We start from the raw sequence: 13,387 nt of genomic DNA, 5'->3' as shown, positions 1-13,387 counted from the left end.
ACCTAAGTACTTATATTTGCCTACAATCTAGATACTATTGTTTCCAAGGGTATAACAGAACTGGCTAGGATTTAGTTTCCTGGTGATACGCAGTAGTACTGTTTTCTGAGTATTTAGTTGCATGCCCCATTTTTGACACCAGTCGTCAATAACATTCAGTGTATGTTGCAATTCAATGTGATCTCTGGTTGATACAATTTGTTTAAAAATGATACAATCATCCGCGAACAAACGTACAGACACATTTTTGGGAATAACATCAGCCAAGTCATTAACATAAATTAAAAACAAAAGTGGTCCCAATACACTTCCCTGTGGGACTCCAGACGTGACATGAAGAATAGCAGATGATGAATTATTAATTACCACATACTGTTGTCTGTTGTGAAGATAAGCCCCAATCCATTGAACTATTTTTCCTGGTAACCCCAAGCACTGTAATTTGTACAGCAATTTCCCATGTGGCACTTTATCAAAGGCTTTACAGAAATCTAGAAAGAGAACATCTATTTGTCCTGATGCATGAAGCACTCGTGAAAATTCATGCACAGTTGTAACTAGTTGTGTAACAGTGGATAACCCTTTTCTAAATCCATGTTGAAATTTTGATAGTACATTGTTATCACTAAGGAATTCATGAATGAAGTTTGTTTACAACAACTGCTTGTAATAGAGATAGGACGATAATTCTCAAACGACAAGTGGTCACCTTTTTTATGAATCGGCTTAATGCGTGCTATACCCCAGTCAGCCGGTATTTCTCCTGAAAAAGAGCAGTTAGAAACTTGGATAAATACTCAGCGTATCGGTTAAGAAACGCATTAGGGATACCGTCAGGCCCAGCAGATTTTTTAGGATCAAGTTTTAACAGCATATGTATTACTCCTTCCCTCGTTACTTCTATGTCAGTATCAGTTTCAACGACTGAATTATGAAATTCGTAATCATCGGTTTTAGTAAAAACACTCTGGAAATATGCATTAAAATGTTGAGCAATAGCACAGGAGTCAGTTATCACCAAACCATCGACATTCATTTTGCTAATCCCGGTTTTCGACTCACTTAAGTACCGCCAAAACTTTTGGGGATTAGTTTGAAGAAAATCTGTCAATGTATTAGTATAAAAATATTTCCTTGCTTTTGCCAAGCTTGTTTGTAGCCTAGATTTTAATTCTGCAAACTGGGAAGTCATTGTTGCATGCTTCTTGCGTAGTCTTTTAATTTTACGCTTCATGTGGATCATTTCTCGGTTAATCCACGGGTTTACACGGTGCTTATACATTTTTCGGCTGGGTACAAAATTATCAAGACAATAATGTATGGTTTTAACAAAAGGTTGCCATGAGGTCTCAACATCATGTGATAAGGTTTCGATATGCGTGTCAAGGTAATCAAATTATCATCAGCCTTAGAAAATTCCTTTACAACAGTGGCTGACTGAGTTTTTTTAGTTCGACCTAAAGCCTTATCCCAGATAAAGAAGATTAGCTTATGATCAGAAATACCAGGCTCAATTACAACGGTGCCGTGAATGAATATTTCACTGAGGAACAGTAAACCCAAAATTGAGCTGCCTCGAGTATAGTCAGTCACCGCTTGCTTAAGGTTGAGCAAAAACATGTCAAGAGTAGAATCACCAGTAGAAGAACAGCTATAACGTAGGTTCTCCCAATCAATCGTTGGTAAATTAAAATCACCAGTTATCAATATGTTTTTATTACGCAAACCTAAAAGTCGATCGTATAGCTTATTCAAAAACAAATCGTCTGCATTGGGTGTACGGTACATGGCACAAAGGAAAAAGGTATCTTGCTTAAACGATATTTTCAAAAAAAGGCTTTCATGATCCGCAATTTGATCAACAAGAGTGGCATCAACGCTATCTTTTATAATAACTGCCACGCCGCCACCACGAGAGCCTCTATCACGCCCGAGGAGTTGATAACCAGGCGGCACAATTTCGTCGTCGCCTATCAGATCATGTAGCCACGTTTCTGTAATAACGCATATATGTGGGTTATATAAAATAAGGATATTTTCAAGCTTATCAAGTTTGTTACTAATGCTCTGTGCATTAAAAGATATCAGGCGCAGCTGCGCAGTTGGGAACTGCTATATCTTTGTAGGCTTCTTTTTCGCCTTTGTAAGCCATTTTCGAGTGTTTTAGGAGTCATTCCAACTGTAGATGTCATTGTCAACATGAAGGCTATCATGCACAAGGAATACTTTTTTACCAGCTGCTTTCTCTTCCTTCGCTGTCTGCCAGAGCAATTTAGACTTCCGTTGAGTGTCCTCACAGTAGTTGTTATCAATACTTATCGGAGAACCCTTAAGCTTTGAAACATTCTTCCAGGCAGCCTCCTTTTCCCTGTAGTCTTGATCATCATCATCATCAGCCTGGTTATGCCCACTGCAGGGCAAAGGCCTCTCCCATACTTCTCCAACTACCCTGGTCATGTACTAATTGTGGCCATGTCGTCCCTGCAAACTTCTTAATCTCATCCGTCCACCTAACTTTCTGCCACCCCCTGCTATGCTTCCCTTCTCTTGGAATCCATTCCGTAACCCTTAATGGCCATCGGTTATCTTCCCTCCTCATTACATGTCCTGCCCATGCCCATTTCTTTTTCCCGATTTTAACTAAGATGTCATTACCTCACATTTGTTCCCTAACCCAATCTGCTCTGTTCTTATCCCTTAATGTTACACCCATCATTCTTCTTTCCATAGCTTGTTGCGTCATCCTCAATTTAGGTAGAACGCTTTTTGTAAGCCTCCAGGTTTCTGCCCTGTACGTGAGTACTGGTAAGACACAGCTGTTATACACTTTGCTCTTGAGGGATAATGAACAGATCATGAACGCTGAATACACAACACGTAACATTTACAGGGTGTCTACCAAGTTGACATTTCCAAATTCCCTAATTTTTTCATGTTTTCCCTGAGCACCTTTGCAAAATTCCCTGAATGAGCCAGAACTTTGTTTTATGTCAAGACAGGCTCACACCATGTTGCCTGATGCTGTCACTCTCTAGTAAGCATGCTGAAACAAAAAAAAAAGACAATCCAATTTGAATAGTAAGAAGTAATATCTATTTTATTTAAAAACAAAACAGAAGCACGGTGTTAGTAAAATGCACAGCGAAAAAAATGGTAAAACCCATTCCAAATTGAGTCGAACATTTTCAAATACGAATGAAAAGGAGATGCATACATGAGTAAATATTTCTGAATATGAGATATTTCTATCAACTGATAGCAAGCTTGAGGCCTGAACTTTGTCACAATTAAGATTCTCTCTCGGTAGCTGGGAAGTCAAGCTCAACTGTCCTGACATACTCTCAGCCCGTACACAACATCTCAGTGTTGTGTTTCACTGCTTTAAAGAGTTTATTCTGGTTTGGATGAGGGACACTTGCATCTCAACATCAGCTAACACTGTTTTTTGAGCTCAAGCTCCTTCAAAGAGGCGGCGGCACGCTTCCTTTCCCGTTGATATTCCTTAGTGCGTCGGTCGTTTCGGTTCTCATCCTCCTTCTGCCACCACTCTTTCACCCCATGGATCATTTGAAGCATCCTCTTCGTTAGTTGTACAGTCAACGTCCCATTTTCGGACTCGCTAGGGGCCGCAAAAACATCCGAAAAAAAAAAAAGACGAATGCATGTCTTTAACTGCCCTTAAGGGCTAAAATTGCCACAAGCACGTCCGAAAAAACTCTTAAAGCCTGTCAGTACACTTATTAGGCATATCGGTGCTCACACTTTGACATGAGACGGGTGTGCACGTGTGTATAATTAAGGAATGCAAACTGTGTCCCGTGACAATTGCCCCTTCCCACCCTCGTTATGCTTCACCGCCTAGCACTACTGTACTGAGGCGAAACTAACTTTCGGTGACTGGCATTACGTAACGCGCTGTGCTCTGCTAGCTTCGAAGCCAATCGCGAGGATTACAAAGGCGGAGTCGGTGCCATTGCCGACAGCGGCGAATGCTTTCAATGAAAAACACGGCGCTGAACGGCAAGAAGCTTAATAGCGAACGTAGAAGCAGCTAGGCTTAACGTTGCCGCCGCGGTAGTGGCTACGGCTGCCAGCGGATCTGCGTGCGAGAGTGCCGGTTCGAGGCGGCGAGATAATCAAAATGGCGGCGGTGGTGGCTTTGATTAATGCCATTTCAGACCTGCAGTCAGGGCAATATACATTGACTATATGGAGTACGTGGTGGTGCCTCAAAGTCGTGCGAATTATCGGGCATGTCCGAAAAATTGGGCGTCTGGAAAATCGGTCGTTAACTAATCTGGCAATACATCGTGCCGATGACACGGCGTCAATGACGATTCTTTGCGACTCCTCTTTTACTGGAGCCAGCATTAACACGACTTTCGTTCCCTTTCCCTAAAGAGACAGGTAATTTTCCCTGATAGAAGCACAAATTCCCTGAGTTTTCCCTGAGTATTTCCAGAGTATTCAAATTCCCTGAGAATTCCTGGTTTTCCCGGTCGGTAGACACCCTGATTTACGATAGTAAAACAGAAACTATTTACAAGGGCAAGCATTGTTGTCCCATTTTCACACATGAAAAGTAAATACAATCACTGGCACGATACTACACCACACACTGCACTGCATCCACACTGCTTCTGGCACATGTACAGCTTAGTCCGAAGCACGAAGTTGTTCCATCTCTGCGATTGGGCCAAGGTGCGGTTTCAATTTCTCGACATGAGCCATGTCTATTCCCATGTTATCGGTGAGTTCAATCTCGTAGTTCATGGGAGACAGTCTGTTCACTATCTTGTGCGAGTCGTTATACCACGTGGTCGATTTAACACCAGACGGTGGAGCTTTAAGAAGCACTAGTTGTTCTCTTTCGAACACAACGTCCTTGCGGTGCTTGTTGAAGTAGTCCTTCTATTTTCTTACACCAGCCTGATGTGCGCGGCCGCAAGCTCTCTAGCTTTTTGCAGTCTTTCGCGCCCTACCACGCCATAAGTGGACTCTTCTTTCAGATCTTCAAGTTCTTGCTGGCTTGATTGCCTTGTTGGCCCTTTCGCACAAGCAATTCACTGCAGGATGATATGCGGTTGTGGCAGCATATGTGGTGCCGTGATGCTTGAGGTAAGCTTCAGTACAATGTGCCATCATTTGAGTACCGCAGTCTGTATTAGTTGTGGCTGGGCATTTGTGCATCAATATGATTCTGTGCCCAATGAACTTTAGAACTGTCGTAGCTTCTATATTCCTCAAGGGTTTTGCCTCAACGAACTTTGTGAGGTAGTCAATGGCTACAATGATATTTATATCCTCTAGACCTCCTGAAGGGAACTACTATGTCCATCCCAACTGTATGAAAAGGGCTGTGCACCTCTGTTGGTTGCAGTAATCCAAAAGGCATTGATGTCGATATCTTCATTCTCTAACGAAAGTCACATTGACTCATATACTGTTTACTTGATTCATAGTTGCGGTATGCAAAGTCTGTGCACAGCTCTCCAAGCTTGTTGTGTAGCTCCGAACATTCACTGCTTAGAGGTTACATCACAATCTATGTTATAATGGCAGCGGAACGCTGCCTTCACATCAGTCCAGGTAGTAATATTGGCCATTTTTGCGTGGTGGAGCATCCAGGTGAAATCCTTAGCTGGGAGTCTGGAGATAATGAAGGGTATCGCGACCTCTTCATGAACGCTCAACATTCTGAACCAAAAATCAACTTGATGAAACCAGGCAGTGACGTCTTTCCCAAGTTGTGGTAAGGAGTTCGCCGCGAAACTTGAAAGTTGGTCGCGAGCGTCTTCACCCGAGGCCGTTGGACATGCATGAAGTAGCTTCTTCGTCTTTAGCTTTGCCACGTTGGTTTCCCAAGTCACATTTAACTTTTATTGATGCAACGCTGGTCGCCACACTCGTGCAGGATTCGGCATCTGAAACCACACATTTTCGACTCTAAGCTCTCTATGCGTTCCACAATCGGAGTGAGTAAGTTGCAAAAGAAGTCATGACTTGTCTGCAACTGTGGGTCAAGAGGTTGCTTTGGTGCATCGACTTCTTTGGCCACATCGTGTCCTTCCGAAAACATCAATTTCAGTTATTCCAATTTGTGGCGTAGCTGATCCACTTCGGTCCTTAGGGCACCTGCTTCGGACACAGCAACTCTGTAGCTTCCACCCGGGCAGCATCATCCAGCTACTTGAACATATTGATGCAACACTGGGCGGTCACCATCTTGGGTTTACGGAGCCAATGCTGTCCTGAAGTCAGCGGTTCGACCAAAGGAGCGCATAGTGAGCGAAGTCCCCACATAAAAAAAGGAATAAACGTCTTCCTAGCTCAGCTCGAGCCGTTGGGCGGCAAATGTAAGGTGCTGTGGTGGCCATCAACTTCTATGGGTTCCAGGGCAGTATAAGACGAATCCAGACACAGTGGAGACCAGGGAGAGACTGCCTCGCCATCCTTCTTTATTTCTATTGCGCTCCTTGCAAGAGCAAGCACGGCGCCAATCTTTGTTTTCTCCGTGCCAAGGCGCGAGACATGTACGTACCAAGCGTCACTTGCTATCGCTTGTCATATGGCGGAAAGCCATGCAGGAATGTGTTGCCACCAGAGCGAAATCATCATCATCATCAGCCTGGTTACACCCACTGCAGGGCAAAGGCCTCTCCCATACTTCTCCAACAGCACCGGTCATGTACTAATTGTGGCCATGTCGTCCCTGCAAACTTCTTAATCTCATCCGCCCACCTAACTTTCTGCCGCCCCCTGCTATGCTTCCCTACCCTTGGAATCCAGTCCGTAACTCTTAATGAGCATTGGTTATCTCCCCTCCTCATTACATGCCCTGCCCATGCCCCCCCATTTAATTTTCTTCATTTCAACTAAGATGTCATTAACTCGCGTTTGTTCCCTCACCCAATATGCTCTTTTCTTATCCCTTAATGTTACACCCATCATTCTTCTTTCCATAGCTCGTTGCGTCATCCTCAATTTGAGTAGAACCCTTTTCGTAAGCCTCCAGATTTCTGCCCCGTACGTGAGTACTGGTAAGACACAGCTATTATACACTTTTCTCTTGAGGGATAATGGCAACCTGCTGTTCATGATCTGAGAATGCCTGCCAAACGCACCCCAGCCCATTATTCTTCTCATTATTTCCATCTCATGATGCGGATCCGCCGTCACTACCTGTCCTAAGTAGATGTATTCCCTTACCACTTCCAGTGCCTCGCTACCTATTGTAAATTGCTGTTCTCTTCCGAGACTGTTAAACATTACTTTAGTTTTCTGCAGATTAATTTTTAGACCCAATCTTCTGCTTTGCCTCTCTAGGTCAGTGAGCATGCATTGCAATTGGTCCCCTGAGTTACTAAGCAAGACAATATCATCAGCGAATTGCAAGTTACTAAGGTATTCTCCATTAACTTTTATCCCCAATTCTTCCCAATCCAGGTCTCTGAATACCTCCTGTAAACATGCTGTGAATAGCATTGGAGAGATCGTATCTGCCTGCCTGACGCCTTTCTTTATTGGGATTTTGTTGCTTTCCTTATGGAGGACTACAGTGGCTGTGGAGTCGCTATAGATATCTTTCAGTATTTTTAGATATGGCTCATCTACACCCCGATTCCGTAATGCCTCCATGACTGCTGAGGTTTCGACAGAATCAAACGCTTTCTCTTAATCAATGAAAGCTATATATAAGGGTTGGTTATATTCCGGACATTTCTCTATCACCTGATTGATAGTGTGAATATGGTCTATTGTAGAGTAGCCTTTCCGGAAGCCTGCCTGGTCCTTTGCTTGACAGAAGTATAAAGTGTTCCTGATTCTATTTGCGATTACCTTAGTAAATAGTTCGTAGCTAACTGACAGTAAGCTGATCGGTCTATAATTTTTCAAGTCTTTGGCGTCCCCTTTCTTATGGATTAGGATTATGTTAGCGTTCTTCCAAGATCGAAATAGTTGATACTTTATCACGGCTGGTGTCTGGCCTCGGCCTGTCAGGCCGTGAGTTTACGTGCAGTTAGCACCCCAGCCATGTCGGGCCTCAGCTGCTTATCATCCATTACTAGACATGGCGGTAGTTGTCTGACCAGTCAGGGTCTGGCGTTTGCAGCGGGATCTATTGTGGTATAGTGTCTCCCCCTGCTAGATCTCCGTGTTATCATACATTTATGTTTTGTAGTAGTCCAGCTAGATGGCGCACCCCCCTTCTGTCATGTGACGAGCTTGGACCAATCAGGAGGTGCCATCTGGCGAGTGGAGTCTTTTTTGTAATAAACGGCCGCTAGCCGGCTCAGTCCTAGTCCGGTTTTCATCAGGAGCAGTTAGCTCCGCGTCTCCCTCTCTGCGTCGGCGCTCACTGCGCGTTCGCTGGGCGTGGGCCCCCGCTTGCCTGCCGCTGCCGACACAACATCTATCAAATTAGCTATTTTGCTTTTCACATGTAATAGTAATTAATAGAACAAATTATGTTGAATATGCACCCATTCCGTAAGGCAGTGCTCAGTACTAAACCACTGGCATGATCGTGAGCAGCAACCTGACGGCATTTCATCTCGCAGATGGAAAGCAAACACTGACCGTCTTGGCTAGGCAGCTTGGCTAGTTTGCAAGTAGCAAAACCAATTTATTTAAGCCAATGCTAATTGTGCTGACAAAAATAAATGCATTATGTCGAGCTGCACCCATTGAGCTAGGCCTACTGTCTTTTTCGGCCATATTTTGATGGGGCAAATTTCAAAACATGCATTAGGGGCATGTTAAAGAACCCCAGGTCCCACCATTAGTGTGTGCCTCATAGGCAAATTGTGGTTTTGGTGCATAAACACTACAATTTAAAAAGAAAAAAAGAAAAGCCTTCCGAGCATGCAAGAGGGTGCTGCAAATGTAGGCAGCGCCTATGCGATGGTGCTATAGTGCCTAAAATATTGTTTGCACAACTGAGCTGTAATCAGTGCTGGTATACTAATTTGCAGTTCCATTTAATAAGAGCAGACCGTACTGTATACCTTCATTTCTATGTAGCCCAGTTACTCATAGCGCCTCACATTCTTATAACTTGCTAGAAGACTCCCATGCTTCTCCAGCAGTGTCTTTTCTTGCACAAAATTTGCAGGCATTAAATTCTGATACATTTTGAGATATTTGATAGTCGGCACTTTGTTATTCGATTCTACTACAGTTAAAGGGACACGAAAGAGAAAAATGAGTTCACCAGTATTTGTAAATTACCCTGTGACAATACCAAAAATGCCACTCTCACCATGGGACGACGCTTCGTTAGCGAGAAGATGCACAAAAACTAAGGACAGGTGGTTCCCGCACCAGCCTGCCGTTACGTGAGGAATTTCGGTGGTGTCTGCTAGGCCCTAGTTGATTCTCTATAGGCAAAACTGGACTACACTGTATTCTAAAGGAGCCAAGAACTGAACATCGCAAGTTTCAGCAGCTTTTATCAAGTCCAACGCAGTACAAGTACGAAAAATACTTTGAAATCCGTGATGTCACACTAACGTACTGGCTTCGAGGTTCTGGTTCAAAATTTAAAAAAAAATTAAACTTTGACCAGAATTTTCTTTTTTGATAATCAGCCTATATTGCAAAATTAACAATAAAGTTCTCAAAGAATAATTATTCAGTCTAAACTTCTAAGCTGATTTATGTTGCTTTAGTATGCCTTTGAACCTCAATGTAACAAACTTTTTGATCTTTTTATAACTTCTTGTTTAGCAGACACCAAATATTTAGAAACTCAATGTAACCAAGTGTGTTTATTTCAACATAACGAAATTCCACTACTACTGCAAAGCAATACCGAGACAATATACTGCAAAAATACACTGCACAAAAAACAGTTTGAGCAACAAAGCGCTTCAGTGTTTAAGCCTCGTAGAGAATGAACGCATTCAAAGTGCAGTGAAAAAACTCCACCAGACGAAAATCACAGCATTCTTATGCTAATGACACACTTGTGAAGCGAACTTAACTTTCGACCTAAGTTGTGTATGAGTATGTGAGTGAAATGTGCAATAAATTGCATTTGAAAGCTAGGTTGCCCGTTTGGTACTTGCAAGAGCCAAAAAAGCATGCTTTGGTTATGACGCGGTACCGCTTATGACGTGGATTTTCACAACTCTCACATAACTTCCACATAACAATATGTAGGCTCAAGCACACTGACAGACGTGGTTTTCGAAATTAACTTTCATATTTCATCACTTCTGATGATAAATAGCCGGCTTATTGGTAATGTTTCTGTAATGTTACCTAAATATTTTAAAGTTATATCTCACAAACTTTTTATTTACACATTTTTTGTTCCTTTTAGACTTGCCTCAACGATGAATGACTCGTTAAGTGCGATAGAAAACCCATTCAAAGCAATATGCATTCCAAAATGAATGGTTGAAGGAGCAACTTTCATCTATTTTTCTTTTACAACAATTTTTTGGTTTTCACTCTTTATGAGGTGACTTTAAAACAGGCGTATAGACTGTGAACAACTAGTTGAATCATTACTTCAGAAAAAGTTATACCAGAGAAGCAAGAATGCCGCATCCTGAACTGCACAAAGAACATAGTAAAAAAAGCAGAATTGAAGTAGACGTGCAGTCGTGATGAAATCAGCGGGACAAGCTGAGCAGGAGGCAAGAAAAGGTTTTGAGAAAATGGCTTTCGAAGTTAAACCTTACATTTTACTTTATGAAAGAGCACCATGGTTGTAGTCACTGATGTCGTATCAAATTAGGGGCTTCTGGAGTGTTTTCCCTTTGGACTGAAGTGCTTTGCTTACCTTTCTTTCCCCAAGCCATCCTTCTCCACTGCTCTGTGAAGATGCAAGCATGTTGGCCGGGTTGCAGATCAAATGTTGCACAATATCCCACAGAAGCGCAGTGGTTCCCAGAATTAGCACCACTGACATAATCTCTGTCAAATTCAAGGACGTGTTTTAATCTTTTGGTAGCAATGACCATATGACTGAACGAAGGCTTCCAGGATCATTTTGCATTTTTTACCTAGACAACAGCTGAGGTTCTGCATATGAGAAAGGCGTTGATAAACAGGCAGAAATGCAGCTGAAACATGCATGCCTTGCAAGTCAGCACTTATGCAGAGCTTTACCTTGTGCTTTTTAAAGCCTAGTGTTTGCACCCACTACCATATTTTGAGAACATTGTGTTGTACACAAACTTTTCTTGCTTTGAACCTCGTAAGGGCCTAGACAGGTTACGGAATGCAGTGGAAGGTTTGTTGAATATTGTGAATATGTTGAAGGTCATGACATTCCGCTTTTCTTTTATTGGGCAGAGTGGGCAGTGGAGCAGCACTTATGACAGTATGCTTCATATGCACTTCTTCGCTCCTCAGGTGTTGCTGATTCTGGTGATTGTTTCACCGTCTGCGCCCCTGCATATCTACCCTCACTCAGGCTGGCGCTTGCGCGGTTGCTGATCATGGCCAACGTGCTTTCTTCGACAGCACACATGCTGAGACCTACGAGCCGCCTTCACACAGTTGGCTGCTGCACAGGAAGCTCATCGCTTCTACTTCTAGGACGACTACACCGGAAGATATGCCCATGCCCGGCTTCTTCATAAGCAACGCACAGATGCTCTACCACTTTAGTGGGCAGTGGAGCAGCGCTTATGACAGTATGCTTCATATGCATCATTTCTTCGCTCCTCAGGTGTTGCTGATCCTGGCGATTGTTTCACCGTCTGCGCCCCTGCATATCTACCTTCAGGCTGGTGCTTGCGCGGTTGCCGATCATGGCCAACATGTTTTCGTCGACAGCACACGTGCTGAGACCTACGAGCCACCTTCACACAGTTGGCTGCTGGACAGGAAGCTCATCGCTTCTGGGACGACTACACCGGAAGAAACGCCCATGCCCGGCTTCTTCATAAGCAACATGCGGATGGTCTACCACTTTAGTGGGCAGTGGAGCAGCGCTTGTGATAGTATGCTTCATATGCATCATTTCTTCGCTCCTCAGGTGCGTAACAATTTGGCTTTGTACGCTAGACGGAGTGACAATCGCTCCCTATTGCTGCTCCCCTGCCTACTTGTTTTCTTTGATAGTGTGTGCGACTGCATTAATATGAGTCTGCTGTTGTCAAAATGTGGCGATGTCGAGCAAAACCCAGGGCCTCCAAAACCACAAAAATCAACCCAAGATGTTGTTGCTTCTAATAGTGCTAATGAACTTCAGCCCGGTGCAATTAGTTCTGTCCTACAAATGCTAAAAGACATAAAAAACAACAGGTGAGCTTGCCAAAGGCCAGGCTGAGTTAAAAAAGGACGTGAAGGACGTCAAAACAAGCAAACATGTTATTGAAAGCAAGCTAACTGACATTTACCACCACCTGGAATCGCTGGAAAAGAAATCCGAAACACTTGACAATGTCTCTAGTGACTTGGTCAAAGTGCAACAATCAGCGAAAAGTCTGGAAAAACAGCAGGTCGCCTTTATAGCTTGTCTAGATGATCTGGAGGACAGAACAAGGCGTAACAACCTAATTTTTTATGGCATACCTGACTCCCGTGAATCATGGCTGCAGACCGAACAGAAAACAATCGCTGCCTTGTCATCTGCGATGGAACGTGGTCTGCCACCAAACTCGGTTGAACGCGCGCATTGTATCGGAGCCTTTTCAGATGGGAAGTGCCACCCTGTCATAATGAAATTAACCAACTTTAAGGTCAAGGAAACCATACTTTCCTCGCGGAGCAAGCTGAAAGCTAACAACATTTTTGTTTCTGAGGACTTCTTGCCCGCTACAAGGCACGCAAGGAAAAAGCTTATCGAATTTGGTAAGCGCCAGCCCAATTCTCCCCCATTTCAGATAAGATTTAATAAGCTTTTTATTGGTAGGCAATCCTTCCTGTACAACCCAACGAGTGACTGCGTCAAGCTAATCAAGCTTGCACTCCCTAATGGCGCGGCCACAGCTGTCAGTTCAGGCAGTCCCTTTGCTACGTAGGAACACGCGAGGTGTAGTGGCGTTGTTTCATCAGCACATGTCCCAGTGCATTTAAAAAGTGTGATAAACAAGCGCGAAGCAATTAACTCTCTTGTCGACAACTGCGGTGCCAGTATAATCGCTCTAACTGAAACGTGGTTGAATCCTCAGGTGTACGACTGTGAAATTTTTGACGTATCCCGCTTTCATATCTTCCGTTGTGATCGCATGGCTGGCCACGGTGGAGGTGCACTGCTTGCCATTTCGAAATTTTTGCCTTGTCATCACGTTACCTTTCACAGCAACCTAAAAATAGTGTGCGCCTGCGTTGACCTAGGCCATCGAAAATTTATTTTCACTGTTTGTTACCGCCCTGCCTCTTACCCGTCTTCTTTCACTGCCGAACTTCATGACCCACTACACAC

General features: G+C 43.6%; 1 protein-coding gene across 5 annotated transcripts in view; it reads right to left on the bottom strand.

Annotated features, from left to right (window-relative positions):
• The window catches only part of TTLL12 (Tubulin tyrosine ligase-like 12), a 386,517-nt gene that overhangs the window by 87,280 nt on the left and 285,850 nt on the right, over positions 1-13,387 (bottom strand). The window contains exon 15 of one of the 5 annotated variants that reach the window (XM_075677909.1): positions 639-763. The exons of 3 other annotated variants lie outside the window; for them this stretch is intronic. In XM_075677909.1, coding sequence (XP_075534024.1) covers positions 737-763 — 27 coding nt within the window. In that variant the 3' untranslated portion in view covers positions 639-736. Of the gene's footprint in view, positions 1-638; positions 764-12,453; positions 12,673-13,387 lie in introns of those variants that run through there. One more of the 5 variants, XM_075677907.1, reaches the window with a different exon arrangement.

This window comes from Dermacentor variabilis, unplaced genomic scaffold, assembly GCF_050947875.1.
Source record: "Dermacentor variabilis isolate Ectoservices unplaced genomic scaffold, ASM5094787v1 scaffold_14, whole genome shotgun sequence".
Classification (NCBI taxonomy): domain Eukaryota; kingdom Metazoa; phylum Arthropoda; class Arachnida; order Ixodida; family Ixodidae; genus Dermacentor; species Dermacentor variabilis.
The sequence above is the reverse complement of the archived record's forward strand: the minus strand, read 5'-3'. Positions and strand labels throughout refer to the sequence as shown.